Consider the following 21,899-nt stretch of genomic DNA (forward strand, 5'->3'; position numbering starts at 1 on the left):
TTACAGATTTCCGGGGCGTGTCACTGTAAATGAGTCCGTTTGATTAGGGCTAGGTGCACAGAAAAATGACACACCAAAAAAATCCATCGTTGCCAAAGATTTATTCATTCAAATGTTTCCAAAAATAATGTTTAAAATAATTTCGCAGGACAGCACAAAAATAAAATATAACTTAATTATTTTTATTCTTAAATGACATGCTTAAATTCAAGCACCCAGTGTGGACATGACCAGTCCTAACACTGTCCTAGGGCAGAGCTTCTAGCATTGTGCCCCTTTTCTCCCCATGTCTCAACCATTGGACTGACTACATCAACTCAAACCTCAAAATTTAGTAGAGTATTTGAACTTGTCCTTACCTCGACCCTCTGGAGAGAGGCATCAGGTTGCAGAAGTAGTATACCAGGGAGAGGATCAGGTTACACACAGCGTCTGCATCCTGAAGGACCAGAAAAGACGTGTGTCGTTTGGTTATTTTGTACCCTGTTTAGGCGTGTAGGGTGCAACAGTGAATTTATGAATTATTAAAACATAGAAGTAAGACGCGTGAACGCGGGAAGCGAACGCAGCTGTTGTGGCAGTCTGACACACATACACACAGAGCTTTTTTTCCCCTTTTTTTTAAGTTTTTTTTTTTAACGTTAAAAAGTGTATTATTCTTTTTTATTTTAATTTGTCTTAAGTTATTTTGTGTGCATGCATGTGTGTTTTTGTGTGTAATACAGCTGCGCCCTCTGGTGGCGGGCGGGTGGTGTTACAGCTTGACACACAAGGGCTACACACACCGTCTGCGAACGCCGCGTGTCAAAACAGCCGCCTCTGTTATTTTCAATGAACCTAATCGCACACCGGCTGCGTCCGACGAGCGTTCACGCCTCGCCTGACGCTCCGATACGCCACCGTTCTATTTTCCAGGCGTTGCCGTGCGGCAACGCCTGTGCCGTCACATGTGTGGAAGTGTCCTTGGGCAAGAAGACACTGAACCCTACATTGAAGTGTCCTTGGGCAAGAAGACACTGAACCCTACATTGAAGTGTCCTTGGGCAAGAAGACACTGAACCCTACATTGAAGTGTCCTTGGGCAAGAAGACACTGAACCCTACATTGAAGTGTCCTTGGGCAAGAAGACACTGAACCCTACATTGCCTCCAATGAGTCGGTCGGTGTGAGCTCGCCACCGTCGGTGTGTGAATGTGGGGAAGTGAGGACGCTGGCGTCGACTGTTCACCGCTTCACCTCCCAATGTATGAATGAATGAACCTTCACCTCCCAATGTATGAATGAATGAACCTTCACCTCCCAATGTATGAATGAATGAACCTTCACCTCCCAATGTATGAATGAATGAACCTTCACCTCCCAATGAATGAATGAATGAACCTTCACCTCCCAATGTATGAATGAATGAACCTTCACCTCCCAATGTATGAATGAATGAACCTTCACCTCCCAATGAATGAATGAATGAACCTTCACCTCCCAATGTATGAATGAATGAACCTTCACCTCCCAATGTATGAATGAACTACACCATTGTAAAGAGCTTTGAGCACTTGGAAAAGCGCTATAAAAATGCAACAAAAAAAAAGCGATTCATTATAAATTATTTTGGGAGTTTTTAAAACGCCGTGCAGATCTTCTCTCTCCTTTCTGATACAAGGGAGCTCTCAGGACTTTAATCAGACCAGTGTGTGTCCAATGGAAACCTCGTATGAATCTGATCTCAGGTCAGAATGGGTTAAATAACACTGAAGCCAAACAGAGGGCTATGATGAATACTTCTACTTTGCATATCCCCCCCCCCCCCCCCCCCCCCCCAACGTGACATAAACGTAATGTATTGTTCCACTGCCAGAGGAAGGCATATTATTATACTGTCTGGTCGTGATGATAAACAGAGGTTATTGTTCACTGCAGAGCAACGGCAGTGATTGAATTGAATGACACTGTAAAATATACACAGCCCGAACAATGGAGCCAAAGAACACAGTATAGCTTGGTTGACGATAACCCGCACAGTTAACAAACAATGAAGAGACCTGGTGGAAATGCAGAGAAGAGAAGAGAAGAGAAGAGAAGAGAAGAGAAGAGAAGAGAGAAGAGAAGAGAAGAGAAGAGAAGAGAAGAGAAGAGAAGAGAGAAAGAAAGAGAGAAAGAAAGAAAGAAAGAAAGAAAGAAAGAAAGACGACCTGGCTAGAGAAAGAAATTGCAGGAGCAAAAGAAAAGTGCAAGGCACCAACCAGCACATCAGGAGCAATTAGGGGTTCAGAGTCTTGCTCAAGGACACTTGGACACCAACTCTGGGGGAGCCCACAGGGTTCGAACCATCCAGCCACTCTACTGTACCCCTGAGCCACCGCCCTGCCGAAACAAAGCCAACGAAAGGACAACTGTAAGCAAGCTGTTCATAGTCATACCCCCAGTTCGGTGGACAGCATGAGGGCCTTTCCCTTGGCCGTGAGGTCTTTGTAGATGGCTTCTATCTCCGACTGATACTGCTGGGTCCTCTCCTCTGTGGTCTGGGTCTCCACGGAGAAAAGCATGTTCCCCACCCTAAGGTCACACACAAATAGTTCCACGGTTTTAGTTTGTGGGTTCAAGAGGGTACACAGTTATATCAGTGCTGTGGGCCTTGATTGAGGGGGTTCCAGGTGGTCCCCAGCTTATATATAGATCTTTAACTCTTGAGAGTGTAAAAGGAAACCAAATGGACCCGGGAGGGTCCATTAGGTCTTTCATTTTACGCTTTCAAAAGACTTACATTATTGTTAAACATCCGCATTACTTAATTTACGAGAAGTCTTCTACAGACAAGTCAAAGTTTGCCTGTTATCTCTCCTATGGTTGGACAAAATATTAACTTTTGGGTCTGAGAGGCTAAATGTCACAACAAATGGTGGTCCGTCACATGGACGTAAATACACCGGATATATGTAGCACAGTTGCTAATTTTCATCCGCAGTCCTCACAAGAAACAGAAAACGGAAAAACAGACAGTCAAACAGTGGAATACATTTACATAATATATTACATAGGGAACACAGCATAAAACAAAAGAAGTAGGCTACACCTAAAATAATGATGAATGGTTGCAGCTTTGGCTATAGGCAGCTAATTTCTAGGCTATAGGCAGCTAATTTCTAGGCTATAGGCAGCTAATTTCTAGGCTATCGGCAGCTAATTTCTAGGCTATAGGCAGCTAATTTCTAGGCTATCGGCAGCTCATTTCTAGGCTATCGGCACTAGCACTACAGTAGAAAACGTGTAGAGCGGAGCGGAGCAGAGAGCACACCTGTCTCCAGTGATGGTGATGGTGAAACCGTCGTACTCCTTCCCGGGATCCTTCAGGCTGGGCACCTTGGAGTTGACCGTGAATCCGTCCCTGGTTTTACTGTTGAACTGCTTCAAGAAACAACGCATGCAAGACACACAACACCGCTCATGGGTTTAAGACACACAACACAGACACACAACACAGCTCAGGGGTTTCCACTAGTGCACTGCAGGAGATGTGTGAGAAGTTACACAATGAATGCTACACTACTACAATCATACACTATAGCTCTTCACACAATGTGTCACAGTTGGACTTCGTGAAATTGTCCATGCCGTGTTTTATTCGGGCGTTAGACTTGTAGTCATTATTCGGAATGTGTTTCCGATGGCTAGTCTCAACCCGCCTCCTGCTCTCATTGATTTGATTTGATTCGTGAGAACCAATGGAATTAAATGCTGCCCTGAGCCCTCAGAACACATTCTAATGAATATAAGTCACAGTCATTAATTCAGTCAAACACTTTGCTGTATATCCATCATTGTTATTTTAAGTATGCATGTACTGTTCCAAAAGGTCAATGTAATCCCACTTTAACTCAACTGACATCACTGGATCCTTCAAATCAGTCAAATTCATTACCCCATCCCTACCTTCATTATAGGAAGCAGATCTTCAACTTTGTTAACATTCTCTAGAGCCTGCCGCACTTCCAGCAGGCCTCTGGGATTGTACGCCCTGAGAGAGAGAGAGAGAGAGAGAGAGCGAGAGAGAAGGAGAGAGAGAGAGAGAGCGAGAGAGAGAGAGAGAGAGAGAGAGAAGGAGAGAGAGAGAGCGAGAGAGAGAGAGAGGACGAGAAACCAATGAACAAACAGGAGTGAGTAAGTGAGAACACTGGTTCAAAGAATAAAATATAATACAATGGACATTTACATTCCGTTCCATTCCATTTTGGTGTTTTACTGCAAGCATGGTTATACTTTAGCCATTGAAAAAGTGCAGATCTACAAGCTCATAGCGAGCTTGTAGGTCTGCTATTTTTCAAAAATCGTGAAAATGTGGTGCAAATCTTTGAATATATATTCTTTCAGAGTGAACGTTTTTAACTCAAATCTTTGCTTCTGGAAAAAACATATTTTCAGATGGGAGTCGGCGGCCAATTACATATAATAATAATAATAATAATAATAATAAAACAACTGACATAGAAACATACTGTAGGGTTTTTTTTAGAAAACTGTCAGGATTTGTAGAATCGTTTCCAGGTCAAAATGGGTTAACCCATTCTGACCTGAGATCAGATTCATACGAGGTTTCCACTGGACACACACTGGTCTGATTAACCCATTCTGACCTGAGATCAGATTCTAAAAAATGTCAGTCGTTATTCGATTTTTCAAAAATGGCAGACCTACAAGCTCGTAGCGCGCCACTCGGTGGCGCGCTACGAGCTTGTAGATCTGCTATTTTTCAATAGCTAAAGCATAACATGATGCTAACATCCAAAATGGGTTCCCGTTCAGAATGGGTTAAACATGCAATCAACTTCAGGCAAGTCAAAATGAAGGCGGTGTGTTTCAAACATGACGTGTTCTTCTTGCGTGTAACCCACCCGTGGTACACCAGTATCCTGTCTTTGATGAAGTTGAGGATATTGTCGAAGTAGGCCAGGTACCGGATGTTTATGATCTGTCCTCTGAACACAGAAACAAAACGCACACTGATCACCTGCTCTTTACTGTATATGCAAACTGTAAACGTCTGATGCAAGCTTTGTGGAGAGTCGTAACATACGTACGTAACATGCCAAATCTCACTTTAATCCCTTTTGGTGTTTTAAACATTATGTTATGCTTTAGCTATTGAAAAATAGCAGATCTACAAGCTCATAGCTCGACCACCGAGTGGCGCGCTACGAGCGTGTAGGTCTGCTATTTTTGAAAAATCGTGAAAATGTGGAACACATCTTTGAATATATATATTCTTTCAGAGTGAACGTTTTTAACTCAAATCTTTGCTTCTTAGTCCCTGGAACAAGATGTTTTCTGATGGGGGTCCGAAGACATGTACAGATAATGCTGAGGGTCGTTGACATGAAAATGTTTGAGAACAACTGACATAGAAACATGGGGTTTTTCAGACAACTGTCGGGATTTAGAAGTAATTCTTTTAGAATGGGCTAGTCTGGAGGCCAGGTTCCAGTCTCACCTTATGAGGTTGATATGATTGTTAAAGCCTCGACTGAGACTCCTGGCAGGCATCTGGTCTAACCACAACACTGGCTGGTCAGGGTCCGCAATCCTACAGAATAATACAAAAAAGAAAAGTAATACTGTCACTTTAGAGAAAGAGAGACCCATGGGGAGCTGATCAGAATGAACCCATCCTTTGTGTTTTAAGCATTATTTTACACTTTTTTTTGCTATTGAAAAATAGCAGATCTACAAGCTCATAGCACGGCATTACACTTTAGCTATTTAAAAATAGCAGATCTACAAGCTCATAGCGCGGCACCGGGTGCCACGCTACGAGCTTGTACTGTAGGTCTGCTATTTTTGAGAAATCGTGAAAATGTGGCGCAAATCTTTGAATATATATATTCTTTCCGAGCTAACGTTTTTAACTAGAATCTTTGATCCTGGAACAACATATTTTCAGCGGCCGAATACATATATTTTTGGGGGTCCTTGACGTGAAAATGTTTGAGAACGAATGACATAGGAACGAATGATAGAAACATAGGGTTTTTTGTTTTCAAGAAAACTGTCAGGATTTAGAAGTAGGATCGTCCTCAGGTCTAAATGGGTTCATCTCTCTCTTCTATCGAGCATTCGAGCACTTTGTGAGCTGCCCCCACCCTCGAAATGTTCAAAAGCACTCTCAAAACCCACCTTTTCAAACTGGCTTTCCCTACATAACCCCCCCCCCACACACACACACCCCCTTCTTGTTTGTCCCTCTTTTGATTTTGATTTCTAGTTTTTAACCTTTTAAACCTTTTTAAATAGTTTTCTAATAAATATGTCTGTACCTCTTTCTGTAAAGCGACTTTGGGTACCCAGAAAAGCGCTATACAAATCGTATATATTATTATTATTTGTGAAACCTTCTCACCTTCTCCACTTGACGGCTATGTCGAACATGTCCCTCCACTGCATCTGCCGGGTCTTCCCGTTCACTCGGACCTTGGAGTTGCTCCACGTCCGATGCATGGCCTGCATCACCTCCAGGGTGGCCAGGCCCATGGCTGGGGAGGACAGGTCATTATAATTATGAATGTTACATTACTGTCATTACCATGGACCCCATGGCTGGGGAGGACAGGTCAATAGAGCGCCGCAGTCCCGCCCCCTCTCAGAAAAGCGAGTGGCCCAGGAAATGAAACCCCAATGCATTCTCCCATCGGCACTTCTAATATAATTTATTTAAAGACGGTTACGCTGCGGACAAAGCCAATTCGGATCGTGACAAATCATGACAATGAACACAATGTTTTGGGCCGATCAAATCATTAGAAAGAAGAAAAGAAAGTAAGGAGACAACACTATTTGTTTTGTTTTTCGTCTTATAAATTATTTGATCGGCCCAAAACATTGTGTTCATTGTCATGATTTGTCACGATCCGAATTGGCTTTGTCCGCGGCGTAACCGTCTTTAAATAAATTATATTAGAAGTGCCGATGGGAGAATGCATTGGGGTTTCATTTCCTGGGTCACTCGTTTTTCTGAGAGGGGCGGGACTGCGGCGCTCTATACGAGCAGGGAGGGAAGGAAGGGGCAATATGAATGGTACATTATTGTCGCAAAAAAATCTAAATACGATAAAAAGAAAAAACCCTCTCCATTCTGGGGGTAACGTCCTGGGGTGAAAATAGCCGACAGACAAGCTCGCCACTAGCACCAGCAGTGTTGATTTCGTCGACTAAAATAACTATGACCAAAAATGTTCGTCGACTACCGTACCTTTTTTTCACTGACAAAAACTACATGGAAACTAAATGAAAACTATGATGACTCAAACTAAGACTAAATATAGTGACAATTCTGTCAACAAATACAACCTAGACTGGATGTTAGGAAGGGGACTAGCGGACAAGAGATCCAGTATAAGTCATTTTTTTACACATGATGATTGCATGCTGAAAATAGCAGATCTACAAGCTTTGGTGGTACCTCTGTGTATTCTCCTGTTGGGCAGGAAGCCTGGCGTGTTGTATTGCATTAGCGCCCCCAGGTGGTCGGCCGTGCAGATGAGCTTCTGCACCTCGCTGCTGTAGCTGTCAAAGTTCTGAGGCAGCACGTCTCTGCAAACAACAAGGACAGGACATGCTACTCTACTGTACTGTACTGTACTGTACAGCAGTGGTTCCCAAAGTGGGGTCCGGGGACCCCCAGGGGTACCTGAGGGAGTTCCAGGGGGGACCCATCTATTTTGTTCATGTTCATAAAGTGCTAAAGTGTTTAAAGCAGTGGTTCCCAAACTTTTTCATGTCAAGGACCCCCAAATTGACACTACTTAGCCCGTGGACCCCCATTTGAAAAGATATGCCAGGGACCCCCATAAGAGAAGACGTACACATTTAGACGTCTGTATACATTTAGACGTCTACATTTAGACGTCTACATTTAAAATTGCGGCCTGTGCCCAGCACCATGCCAAAGCTTTTTCCTGCAGGAAACACTGCTTGTGGTTGTAAATATATTGTTATCCGTGTTGCGAGGATGAGGGGGTACCTGGAAAAATATCTACCCCAAAAGGGGTACCTGGTCCAAAAAAGTTTGGGAACACCTGCTGTACAGGACATGCTACTGTACTGTACTGTACTGTACTGTACTGTACTGTACTGTACTGTACTGTACTGTACTGTACTGTATGTAGAAGGCTAGCTCTGGTCCATAGGTCCAATGCTTCCATGATTCGGCCCTGCATTGGCTATGCTACTTTCGCTTTTAACTCTCACATGCAAACTCAGACCAGCCTCTCCTCTTTTTAGCGTAAATAAAAAATAAAGTTTTTGCTACTCACCAAAACAAAAGGTGGGCTGTGTGTCATTAGAAAGCTTTCCTTAGTGGACGCACATTATGTTATAATGTAGCTATTGAAAAACAGCAGATCTACAAGCTCGTAGCGCGCCACCAAGTGGCGCGCTACGAGCTTGTAGGTCTGCAATTTTTTTTTTTTAATCGTGAAAATATTTATTTCAGAAAACTGGAGGATTTAGAAGATTTCTTTTAAATTTTGGAGGTCAGGTTAAGCAAGAACAAAAAGGCATGGGAATACATCACGTAAAAAGCATTCATCATGAAACATGCCTAAGCTAAGAACGTAACAGTGGAATATAATGAAACTATACATATATACTATGCTATGCTATACAATAATGTACTATGACATGCTATGACTACATACAATGCAATTATAGTGCTGCCTATCTACATAACATGCTAGAAGTCTGTATCATATGCTAATACACAGGCAGCGGTGGCCGAACGGTTTGCGGAGCGGTCTTGATATCGGAAGGTCGCTATAGTTCGTATCCCCGGACCGGCACGTTAAAATTACCACCGCTGAAGTGCCCTTTGAGCAAGGCATTGAACCCCTACCATGAAATGTTCTATGAGCGGGTACAGGCTTTAAGTTCCGACATACTATTGATCCGAAACCTCAATCCCTAACCTAACCATAACCGCAAGCACGGGAGCAGCGCATGACGGACCATCGTATTTTCGCATCCCATGTCCCCGCGCTTCAGGCCTTTGGTGTGTCGGAAAAGCATGCGCACCCCCTATGAGCAGGTCTGGCTGTAAACTTGAGCTTTAGTCCAGTTACCCTGGGTAAACATAGTACCTTTCCTTTCCTTTAGTCCAGTTACCCTGGGTAAACATAGTACCTTTCCTTTCCTTTTCCCCCTCTCGTCTTACTTGATGTGCGGCTGCAGGCCGGGCTGCTCCTCGTAGTCTTCGATGAGGAAAGGCAGGTTCTTGGCCCAGTGGTTCTTGAAGTTCCCCGGCAGGTCCTGGTCCACGTTGTACTCCGCCACCGGTATGTCCAGGTGGGAGTGCAGGTACCGGGAGTACTCTGGGAAGAGGGAACGCGTCGAGGACAAATGAGAGGCGTATAGGGTAGGCAACCCAGAGACATTAATCATTAAAGGACCACTTCACCACTTTTCAACCTATCTTCATATACTGTAATAGGTCCTCACTAATAATCATGATAAAATGGCACGATTTTTTCCTACTCAGTCTGTGTCTCATTGGAGGGCTGTGGGCAGTTCAGAAACCGTCTTCCAGTGACATCATGATTAGGCAGATTTTCTTTTAAACAAAAATATTTAGATTTATTATCGTGAGAACGATGGCTTCCATTTTCGCATTGCAACTTTCCAGGACTAGAAAGCCTGCAGTTTATATTAGCTTGTATTCCCCATCGATGATGTCACTGGAAGACGGTTTTATGAACTGCCCACAGCCCTCCTATGAGACACAGACTGAGTAGAAACAAATCGTGCCATTTTTTCATGATCATTAGTGAGGACCTATTATATGAAGATAGGTTGAAAAGTTCTTCTACATCTTGACAGTTTTCCATTCTGACCTGAGATCAGATTCTAAAAATGTCTTCTATACATCCCGACAGTTTTCCATTCTGACCCGAGATCAGATTCTAAAAACGTCTTCTGCATCCTGACAGTTTTCCATTCTGACCTGAGATCAGATTCTAAAAACGTCTTCTGCATCCTGACAGTTTTCCATTCTGACCTGAGATCAGATTCTAAAAATGTCTTTTACGTCAGTCGCTCTTCGATTTTTCAAAAATAGCAGACCTACAAGCTCGTAGTGCGCCACTCGGTGGCGCGCTATGAGCTTGTAGATCTGCTATTTTTCAATAGCTAAAGCATAGCGTAATGCTAAGACCAAAAGGGGTTCCCGCCTAAAATGGGTTTTAAGACATGCAAATCCCTAGACTCCTTCAAAACCGCTCTCAAAAGGGGGCACCTACGGACGGCTGCAATTCGAAACTGTCCCCCGTAAAATCTGACCCCCCCCCCCCCCCCCTTTTCCCCCCTCACTGTATAATATATGTTTCTTTTCCCCTTTTACCTCCTTTATGATGAATTCCCTTTCTGTTCTGTGTCTATTTGTACGTCTCTAAATGTTTTGATGAATTGAACATGGTGGACCCTGTTGTAAACAAGTGTAATGCTTAATGGTGTCGTCCACTTACAGTTAACAGTCTTTGTATTGAGTTGTGCTTGAATTGTACTGTAATTCTACAAACTATTAATAAATAAATAAAAATTTCCCCATTCTGGGCGGGAACCCCTTTTGGTGTTTTAAGCATTATGTTATACTTTAGCTATTGAAAAATAGCAGATCTGCAAGCTCTGCTATTGAGCTTGTAGATCTGCTATTTTTGAAAAATCGTGAAAATGTAGTGCAAATCTTTGAATATATATTCTTTCACCGTTTTTTAACTCAAATCATTGCTTCTGGGGGGTCCCTGGAACAACATATTTTCAGATGGGGGGGGGTCGGCTGCAAATTACATAATACATTTTTGGGGGTCCTTGACATGAAAATGTCAAGTTTTTCAGAAAAACTAAATAGAGGAAATATATCAGTGTGGAGTTTGCATGTTCTCCCCGTGTCCCCTATAGGGTAGGTACCCTCACTAAAAACATGCATTAATCCTGGTCTCTAAACTGCCTCCCCCTGGCCAGCCGGGGCGCCTGATGGAGGGGAAAGGAACTGGTTGGAATAACGTGTTCCTTCCACGCGCTATACGTCCAACCAGGGAAACTCCCCCCTGTCAGGTGTAAAGGAGCAACTTGGACACTCAGGCATGAAGGAAGCATGAGTTCAAGTCCGTTGCTCTCCCCTTGTCCCCCATATATGGGGACTAGGTTGCTCTCCCCTTGTCTCCCATATATGGGGACTAGGTTGCTCTCCCCTTGTCCCCCATATATGGGGACTAGGTTGGTCTCCCCTTGTCCCCCATATATGGGGACTAGGTTGGTCTCCCCTTGTCCCCCATATATGGGGACTAGGTTGGTGGAGGGTGTGTAGAGCCCAGGATCACATTAGATGATTGACACAGGGGGTGAAAAATGGTTTACAAAACCGTGGGATAAAAAATATAAAGAAAATACTGTAGGTACTGTACACTGTGTTGCACAGACAGTACAGACAGTACAGACAGTACAGACAGTACCTCTGAGGTATTTGACTTTGAGGTATTCCGAGCTGGCCTTCTGCCCCAGCAGTGGGTCGTTCAGCATGACCTTGGTCTGGGCTTTGATACCCTCGTAGAACTGGCCCATGGCCACGTGGCTCAGCCCCTTCATGTACTGACACACCTCGTTGTAGGGCTCCAGCTGGAGACACCTCTGGAAGGAAGACAAAACGGGGAAAGAGGAGATAATGAAAGGGTCAGTGGATGTGACACACTTGAATGAATGAATGAATGACCTTTATTTATATAGCACCCTTCTCAGCATGAGTGCTTTACAATAGTACAAAAATAAAACAACTATAACAACAGCAGGCAGCCATTTCCACAGGGTCAACAGTGAAAAACTAGCATCAAAAAGGACAATAAGAACACACAGATAAAAACACAAACAGTAGAAAATCAAGTGATTATAGGTGACCAAAAGCCTGTCTGAACATGAACGTTTTCAATTGTTTTTTAAAAGAGGCCTCAGAAAGGACAGTTCTTAAGTCCAGGGGGAGGGCGTTCCACAGCCTAGGGGCTGTCACTTCATCTGGTTGATAAGTCTTATCAACACTAGTTGATAAGAAAAGGGGGAAAAAAAGGGGGTGGTTTTGTGTTTGTTTGTTTTTTCACTCTGGGTGTATGAGGAAGAACGCGAACCCCTTTTGGTGTTTTAAGCATCAAGTTATATTTTAGCAATTGAAAAATTGCAGACCTACAAGCTCATAGCGCGGCACCGAGTGCCTCGCTATGAGCTTGTAGATCTGCTATTTTTGAAAAAATTGTCAAAATGTGTCGCGAATCTTTGAATATAATATTCTTTCAGAGCAAACGTTTTTTTTTAACTCAAATCTTTGCTTCTGGGAGGTCCCTGGCTGGAAAACAACATATTTTCAAATGGGGGGTTGGTGGCCAATTACATATATTTTCTGGGGTCCTTGACATGAAAATGTTTGAGAACGACTGACATAGAAATATGGGATTTTCAGAAAACTAAATCTACAGTTGATTTAGTCGACTAAAATGTATTTTGGTGGGCCTTGATGTTGTCGTAATGGCTGATTTTACACTTGCTGAAAATAGCCGATCTACAAGCTCACAACGCGTCGCAGCAGATCTGCTATTTTCAGCATGAAACCAAGTGTAAAATGACTTATACAGGATCTCTTGTCGACTAGTATTATTTAGTCTTAGTCATCATAGCTTAGTTTTCATTTAGCTTCCATTTAGTTTTCATCAGTGAAAAAAGGTAGTTTTTTTTGCCATAGTTTTAGGCGACGAAAACACTGCTCAGCAAGAGGAGAAATGTAGGAAAGAGATGGGGGCAAAGAGAAATGGAGGAGAAAATGAGAACAGAGGGGAAAACATAGAGCATTGCAGTCCCGCCCCCTTTCAGAACGACGAGTGGCCCAGGAAATGAATCCCAATGCATTTTTTCCCATAGGCTTTTCATAAAGTATTTATTTAAAGACGGTTACGCCGCGGACAAAGCCAACTCGGATCGTGACAAATCATGACAACGAACACTATGTTTTGGGGCCGATCAAATCATTAGAAAGAAGAAAATAAAGTCAGGAGACAACACTATTTGTTTTGTTTTTCGTCTTATAAATTATTTTCTGACCGGCCCCAAAACATTGTGTTCATTGACATGATTTGTCACGATCCGAGTTGGCTTTGTCCGCGGCGTAACCGTCTTTAAATAAATACTTTAGGAAAAGCCTATGGAGAAAAAATGCATTGGGATTCATTTCCTGGGCCACTCGTTGTTCTGAAAGGGGGCGGGACTGCGACGCTCTATGGCCCCCTGCAGTGAGCCGTGGTGTTACAGCATCATGTACATCAGATGTACAGTACCTTGAAGTTGCCTATGGCCTCCTGCAGTGAGCCGTGGTGGTACAGTATAGATGTACAGTACCTTGAAGTTGCCTATGGCCTCCTGCAGTGAGCCGTGGTGGTACAGTAGATGTACAGTACCTTGAAGTTGCCTATGGCCTCCTGCAGTGAGCCGTGGTGGTACAGTAGATGTACAGTACCTTGAAGTTGCCTATGGCCTCCTGCAGTGACCCGTGGTGGTACAGTAGATGTACAGTAGATGTACAGTACCTTGAAGTTGCCTATGGCCTCCTGCAGTGACCCGTGGTGGTACAGTAGATGTACAGTAGATGTACAGTACCTTGAAGTTGCCTATGGCCTCCTGCAGTGACCCGTGGTGGTACAGTAGATGTACAGTAGATGTACAGTACCTTGAAGTTGCCTATGGCCTCCTGCAGTGACCCGTGGTGGTACAGTAGATGTACAGTAGATGTACAGTACCTTGAAGTTGCCTATGGCCTCCTGCAGTGAGCCGTGGTGGTACAGTAGATGTACAGTAGATGTACAGTACCTTGAAGTTGCCTATGGCCTCCTGCAGTGAGCCGTGGTGGTACAGTAGATGTACAGTAGATGTACAGTACCTTGAAGTTGCCTATGGCCTCCTGCAGTGAGCCGTGGTGTTACAGTAGATGTACAGTACCTTGAAGTTGCCTATGGCCTCCTGCAGGGACCCGTGGTGGTACAGTAGATGTACAGTAGATGTACAGTACCTTGAAGTTGCCTATGGCCTCCTGCGAGCCGTGGTGGTACAGTAGATGTACAGTACCTTGAAATTGCCTATGGCCTCCTGCAGTGAGCCGTGGTGTTACAGTAGATGTACAGTACCTTGAAGTTGCCTATGGCCTCCTGCAGGGACCCGTGGTGTTACAGTAGATGTACAGTACCTTGAAGTTGCCTATGGCCTCCTGCAGGGACCCGTGGTGGTACAGTAGATGTACAGTACCTTGAAGTTGCCTATGGCCTCCTGCAGGGACCCGTGGTGGTACAGTAGATGTACAGTACCTTGAAGTTGCCTATGGCCTCCTGCAGTGACCCGTGGTGGTACAGTAATGTACAGTAGATGTTCAGTACCTTGAAGTTGCCTATGGCCTCCTGCAGTGAGCCGTGGTGGTACAGTAATGTACAGTAGATGTACAGTACCTTGAAGTTGCCTATGGCCTCCTGCAGTGAGCCGTGGTGGTACAGTAATGTACAGTAGATGTACAGTACCTTGAAGTTGCCTATGGCCTCCTGCAGTGAGCCGTGGTGGTACAGTAATGTACAGTAGATGTACAGTACCTTGAAGTTGCCTATGGCCTCCTGCAGTGAGCCGTGGTGGTACAGTAGATGTACAGTAGATGTACAGTACCTTGAAGTTGCCTATGGCCTCCTGCAGTGACCCGTGGTGGTACAGCATCATGTACAGTAGATGTACAGTACCTTGAAGTTGCCTATGGCCTCCTGCAGTGAGCCGTGGTGGTACAGTAGATGTACAGTAGATGTACAGTACCTTGAAGTTGCCTATGGCCTCCTGCAGGGAGCCGTGGTGGTACAGTAGATGTACAGTAGATGTACAGTACCTTGAAGTTGCCTATGGCCTCCTGCAGTGAGCCGTGGTGGTACAGCATCATGCCGCGCAGCTGGAGGGACTGGATGTGGTTCTGATTCAACATCAGGGCCTTCTGGAAACTCTCCATCGCTGCCTCGAAATCACCCAACTCCCTGTGAGACAGAGAGACAGAGAGAGAGAGAGAGAGAGAGAGTGAGACAGAGAGAGACAGAGAGAGAGAGAGAGAGAGAGAGAGAGAGAGAGAGAGAGAGAGAGAGAGAGAGAGAGAGAGAGAGACAGAGAGAGAGACAGAGAGAGAGAGAGAGAGACAGAGAGAGAAAGACAGAGACAGACAAAGAGAGAGAGAGAGAGAGAGAGAGAGAGAGAGAGAGAGAGAGAGAGAGAGAGAGAGAGAGAGAGAGAGAGACAGACAGACAGAGAGAGAAAGACAGAGACAGACAAAGAGAGAGAGAGAGAGAGAAGAGAGAGAGAGAGAGAGAGAGAGACAGAGACAGAGACAGAGACAGAGACAGAGACAGAGACAGAGACAGAGACAGAGACAGAGACAGAGACAGAGACAAAACAAATGTATTAGTATTGGACTACTACTTGGAAATTAAATATAATACAGATGGTTCATCATAGCCCATGAACGATTTGAAACTAGTTTGTATTTAAATCCTTTAAATACAAATATATATATATAAGGCTATTGGGGGAAAAATCGGGTAAAAGAAACTCAAAATTGAAACATTGCAATAATTAGATTGAAGTGGTTTGTATTACCTGTAGGCCTGCCCAAGGCTTTTATATGCATCGATGAAGTCAGCCTTCAACTTCAGAGCCTCTTTGAACGTCTCGATGGCTTCCTATAGGAGAGAGGAAGGGTGGGAACGTTGGTACGCTTTGAAAAACAAACAAAAAATGTAACTTTCTAGGTAGCCAGAGGTCCTTTGACGAATGACCGCGAGCTTCAGTTCTTGACCGTTTCACCAGATTGACGAATTTCGTGGAAAAGCGTCGGCACGGGACTGCAAAAAGTGGCGAAAGAAAAGACGGTAGATGCAACATTAAAAGGAAAGTGCGCTAACAAAACTAACCCCATTATAGTCCCTATTTCACTATGTAATTGTTTTTTAAACTTTTTATTTTGTCGTTTCTGTGATTTATATATCTGTATATGTCTTAGCGCGTTTTCACACCCAAGGTCCAGATCAAGGACCAAGGACCAAATATTTGCATTTAGATTCTGGTCCGTTTGGTGTTCACACTGGACTTTGTAAACTGTACCAAATATGTAAACAAATGACACGTGGACATGTTAAGCGAACCAAATAGTGGAAAAAAAGAAAAGAGCTCGCATCGCAGGCTTCGTCATAACGTTACGTGGTGGCGGCGGTCGGCGCATGCTTCAAATAAACAGATCTACAAGCGTACATCGTGTACCATACCATATACATACCATTCCGTGTCGATAACTTGTGCATCTGTTATTTTTGCGCATGTGAACCTCGTACGCTGCCGTTACATTTTGCGCTGCGCCTCGACAGACAGACATATATGCGTCTACGACTATTAAAACCAGACAGCTATAAGCTGTCATAATTATTGTGTGGTTTTATCCCATTTTTAATATAATCATTTTCTTGCTATGCTTTCTATTTCCTTTTTTATTTTGTATTGAGTGGTGTAAGAGTGACATCTGTCGGCAGTAGTGGTCACGCGCAAGATAGGCTCATATGCGCATGCGAGGACTGGCTGCTGGTCAGGAGGAGGACGATGGACATTGTTGTTGATGGGTGTTGTGGAGCTGTCGATTACCTAGCCGAAACTAGCCACTAGTTGAAACTGACTGAAAAGAATGTGTTGAGTTTAATAAATGTGTTTCAAATATGCTCAAGTAAGTCACTGTCTCACCCGTCGATAACCCCTTTGCGGAAGGAGTTGCTAAATTTGAGGAGTAATTTAGTAAAACCGTACAATTATCAATAGTGTTCCCCGTGAAAAAAAAAGACATGCTTTTAGAACTTAATTATTAATGTGTACTTCACTTGATCTCTTGTCCACTAGTCCCCTTCCTAACATTTTAGTCTAGTTTTTATTTGTCGACGAAATTGTCAGTATATTTAGTCTCAGTTTTAGTCATTGTAGCTTAGTCTTCCTTTTAGTTTCCATTTAGTTTTTTGAGCATGCCTCTGTGGAAGAAGGTGAGTCCTTTGTACACATCCTACCTTGAGCATGCCTCTATGGAAGAAGGTGAGCCCTTTGTACAGCATGGCGATAGGCTGGTTCTTCTTGAGGTCCAGAGACTGCTGGAAGTCCTCCATAGCAGCAACGTAGTCCTGAGGGAGGGAGGACGGGTCAGAGGTTCAGAACGTGGTCAACATGGGGATGGACTCAAGTTTGTCCAGTTTAACCCATTCTGACCCGAGATCAGATTCTAGAAATGTCTTCTAAATCCTGACAGTTTTCGCTGTTTCTATGTCAGTCGTTCTTTGTCAGTCGTTCTTCGATTTTTCTCAAAATAGCAGACCTACAAGCTCGTAGCGCGCCACTCGGTGGCGCGCCATGAGCTTGTAGATCTGCTATTTTTCAATAGCTAAAGCATAACATAATGCTGACACCAAAAGGGGTTTCCGCCCCAAAATGGGTTAACCCATTTAGACCCGAGATCAGATTCTAGAAATGTCCTATAAATCCTGACAGTTTCCTTGAAAAACCCCCATGTTTGTATGTCAGTGGTGCTCAACCCCTTTTTCCATGTCAAGGAACCCCAGAATTATCTGTATTTGGCCGCAGAACCCCGTCTGAAAATATGTTGTCCCGGACACCTCCCAGAGAAGCAAAGATTTGAGTTAAAAACGTCCACTCTGAATTAAAGAATATAACATTCAAAGATTTGCGCCACAGTTTCACGATTAAAAAACAAAGCAGATCTACAAGCTCGTAGCGCGGTACGAGCTTGTAGATCTGCTATTTTACCTTAAAGCATGACATAATGCTTAAAACACCAAAAGGGTTTCCCGCCCCAGAATGGGTTAAAGTCTGAACTCCAAAATATCATTGACATTTTCAGAGTCTTCCTTTCAAGACCTGTTCAGTCAAAAGTGTCACTCAACTAAAACAACATCCAAACCATATTTTTAAGCGACATTTCGTCATTCTTCAGACCTCCGATATGAAGAGGAGCGTTTCTCTGTGTCTGTAGATAGAGGGGTACCTCTGTGTCTGTAGATAGAGGTTGTACCTCTGATATGAAGAGGAGCGTCCCTCTGTGTCTGTAGATAGTGTCTGTACCTCTGATATGAAGAGGAGCGTCCCTCTGTGTCTGTAGAGACGTGCCGAAGGCTGCAGTTGGATGGCTTTCGTCAGATCCCCCAACGCCTCGCTGATACGACCCAGTGGGGACAAGATCTGCACACACACACACACACACACACACGAAAGGTCAGTATAAAGACAATTATAGACAGCACTATAATTGTACATTATAAATGTAGTCATAGCACGTCATAGTACATTATGTATAGCATATGCAAACGACCTCCTCTCATCCACTCTGCAGGGAGTTCCAACTACTTCCCTCTGGTAGAAGAGTAACATTTTTAGAAATTCTTTCATACCAAATGCCATTAAGGCACTAAATGATACCATGTCTCGCTAGATTTGTTTGTTTTCCAATGTATCTGCCACTGTTGTCCTGCATGAGAAGATTGTTGTTGCTGTTGTTGTAACCGTTTGTTTTTTACTGTTTGAGACCGAAGACGAATTTCCACACGTGGACAATAAATGAAACTAACTAACTAACTAACTAACCTTGATTTAAATGTCTGTTAGGAATGATAGTATGTTAAAAAAAAAAAAAAAAAAAAAAAACTGGGAGAACAATCTGGGGGATTTTTCCGTAATGCTGTAATGTGTATTACGTGGTTCATTACAGTACATCTCCTAAAAGGGCAAGTCACCCATTTTAAACTAGATTATATTGTAATTGTTCCATGTGAAAATCTTAAAATGACTCCTCCCAATGTGTTCTGAATGTTGAAACCTCTCTTTAAAAAAAAGCCCTGGGAAATCAATGCCAGCATTTTATATTATATAGATAAGAGCATTGGGGGAGAATCCTCACAACTCTTGACAGTACAAATGGAACCAAATGGAAGCTTATACTAATTAACACGGAATTTACCGTGTAAGTATTTCAGAAGCAAACCCCGAATAGAGGTGAATGTTGGAGCTGAGAATCTTCCCTTTCCCGCGGGGGACAAAAGGATGAAATTATAGACTATGTGCTTTTCCTTTTATGGACCATCTGAATTTGAGTTTAATATGGACTTCCCGTAGCGAGCATGGATTACAGACATAGTTTTAAACCCATTTAAACCCAGAGTGAAAAACATTCACTTTGAAAGAATACATATTCAAAGATTTGCGCCCACATTTTTTACGATTTTTCAAAAATAGCAGACCTACAAGCTCATAGCGCGCCACTCGGTGGCGCGCTATGAGCTTGTAGATCGGCTATTTTCAAATAGCTAAATTATAACATAATGTTTAAAACACGAAAAAGGGGTTCCCGCCCCCAAAATGGGTTAATATCTTAATTCCACAGAGTAGGAAGATACTAAGATATGCTTTAAAAAAACATCTAAAGAAATATCTTATTTCTTCCTCTCTGTAGATTACATGTTTTACCTTGATGCGTTATATTTTCTTTTGTGTGTTTGTTGTTGTATTGTTTATTTCTGTTTTTTTGTGCAGTCTGTGTTTTTATTTCTTTACTGCACAGCTGCCCCCCCTTTGCCAACTTGTAGACTTATGTACTGTTCTTTATGAACTTTTAATTGTTTTAAACCAATGACCTCTTCCTACAGGAAAGGATTCCATATAAGCCTTCTGGCTTCTTCCTTTCCTTTCCTTGCATTGTATTTTTGTTTCTTTGATATGTTATTGTCTATTTGTTGTACTTTATGCTAAATAAATAAACCTAAAACCTAAACCTGCTCGTCTTTCTTCCTCTCCCTCATTTCTGATCTGTTTATAGACTCCCAATGAGTCTCCACTCCCAGGAAGAGAAATTGGTTCTACTAACAGATCTACAAGCTCACAATATTAAATATAAAAAAAGGTATATAAATTAAATCTGACTTTCCTAAGCCTGCAGTCCACTCCAGTCCTGTTACATGTATCAGAATGGACAAAACTATTATAATCTTTTTGGAATGATTTACCACTCTGCTTGAGAAACGCTGCTGTGTCTGTTGGCATCTTTAACCCATTTAGTACATAATACGTCCTGAAACGTCATAAGGATTGGAACCGAGAGGTGCCTTAGACGTCTGTGGACGTCCAAACGACGTCCAAACGACGCGGGGCGAGATAAGAATATTCAGAATTATTCCTATTTTTTTTTTTTTGGCATTTCGCTTTTCGCTTATGTATGCTAACGCTCTGTGCAACTATTAGCTTGTCGTTGACTCCCATGTTAGCGCGGCGGAAAGAATGACTCGTATCTCCTGATCCAGGGCGCTCTCCGTGGTGATGAATGGATCGATATGCTGGCGCTGCGTTTCTGCTCCTCATCCGTCTCTCCCGCAAAATATGAACTCTTTTTGGAGCGTATATAAATATATTAAGATGATCGGAGATTGTGAGGTCACTTTGTCAGTCAACTTTTTTAAGAAAGTATTTCCGGTTCATGGCTTTCAAAATAAAAGCGATCACTACTCTGGCGCAAGCAACGCCTTTATTTTGATGCAGTTCCGGTACTAAATGTGTTAAGAAGCTACTGAAAACACATTTGTACCACAAACATTTTGGCTTGCTCCAGTGATTTCTATGTACTGTACTGTTCTATCTTATCTATTTCTAGGTATACTGTCTTTGCTGCTCTGTTTCTTATTTCATTGTTGGTTTATTTTTTTGATTGAGATGTTCTTGTTTTATTCCTTTTATTTTATTGTACGGCACCACCTTGTAACCACTGTTTTGAAAGGAGCTCTATGAATAAAATAACCTTTAACCATACTCTTATTTGCAATATTGGCTAAATGTCTCGTTTGCTCAAATCATACAGTATTTTGTTGTCTTATTATGACCGTAACTTGGAACGTCTGAATGTCAGGGAAATCTCTGAACTTGAAAGCCCAGACAGCAGCAGAGTCTACTTTAAATTCATATGGCATCATTTCTGGGTCGTGCACTCTTTGACTGTGAAAACTCACACAAAAAGAAGCTACTGCAGTTTTTAACCCATTCTGAACGGGAACCCATTTTGGTGTTATAGCATCATGTTATGCTTTAGCTATTGAAAAATAGCAGATCTACAAGCTCATAGCGCGCCACCGAGTGGCGCGCTACGAGCTTGTAGGTCTGCTATTTTTGAAAAATCGAAGAGCGACTGACATTTTTAGAATCTGCTCTCAGGTCAGAATGGGTTAATCAGACCAGTGTGTGTCCAGTGGAAACCTCGTATGAATCTGATCTCAGGTCAGAATGGGTTAATCAGACCAGTGTGTGTCCAGTGGAAACCTCGTATGAATCTGATCTCAGGTCAGAATGGGTTAAGGACCTTTTTAAGGACCTTTTTAGTCACGTAACACTTTGGATAATTGGCTCTGGCAGAGCTTTGATTGATTGATTGATTGATTGATTATTAACGGTTTTCAGAATTACAGTACATTTCAAGCACAACTAAATACAAAAACTGTCAACCGTGGACGACACCATAATATTACACTTGTTTAAAATAGGGTCCACCGTTTTCAATTCATCATAACATTAAGGTCACATTCACACCAGAGAGCTTTGCTGCGATTAAAACGAATGCTGCTGCGCATTTTCAGAAAGTGCACTTCGTTTGGCAGGCGTGAATTAAGGCTCATTCTAATCCTAATGCGTATCAAAGAACCGCATTTTACTCCAAGAAAAAACGGGGGTTTAGCTTCGCTTCCAATCGCACTTGATCAATCCGTAGTAAATAAAGGAAATGAAGCAAACAATGT

General features: G+C 42.9%; 1 protein-coding gene across 2 annotated transcripts in view; it reads right to left on the reverse strand.

The window, feature by feature from the left end:
• The window catches only part of ttc13 (tetratricopeptide repeat domain 13), a 34,200-nt gene that overhangs the window by 4,003 nt on the left and 8,298 nt on the right, over positions 1-21,899 (reverse strand). Inside the window, exons 7-20 of one of the 2 annotated variants that reach the window (XM_080790406.1) lie at positions 18,193-18,309; positions 17,127-17,237; positions 15,682-15,764; positions 14,927-15,068; positions 11,490-11,664; positions 9,197-9,353; positions 7,448-7,578; positions 6,389-6,521; positions 5,483-5,575; positions 4,887-4,970; positions 3,928-4,012; positions 3,293-3,399; positions 2,418-2,553; positions 360-439 (exon numbers count right to left, since the gene is read on the reverse strand). In XM_080790406.1, coding sequence (XP_080646532.1) covers positions 360-439; positions 2,418-2,553; positions 3,293-3,399; positions 3,928-4,012; positions 4,887-4,970; positions 5,483-5,575; positions 6,389-6,521; positions 7,448-7,578; positions 9,197-9,353; positions 11,490-11,664; positions 14,927-15,068; positions 15,682-15,764; positions 17,127-17,237; positions 18,193-18,309 — 1,634 coding nt within the window. Of the gene's footprint in view, positions 1-359; positions 440-2,417; positions 2,554-3,292; positions 3,403-3,927; positions 4,013-4,886; positions 4,971-5,482; positions 5,576-6,388; positions 6,522-7,447; positions 7,579-9,196; positions 9,354-11,489; positions 11,665-14,926; positions 15,069-15,681; positions 15,765-17,126; positions 17,238-18,192; positions 18,310-21,899 lie in introns of both variants that reach the window. The other variant, XM_080790405.1, reaches the window with a different exon arrangement.

This window comes from Protomyctophum bolini (assembly GCF_963924005.1).
Source record: "Protomyctophum bolini genome assembly, chromosome: 19".
NCBI lineage: Eukaryota > Metazoa > Chordata > Actinopteri > Myctophiformes > Myctophidae > Protomyctophum > Protomyctophum bolini.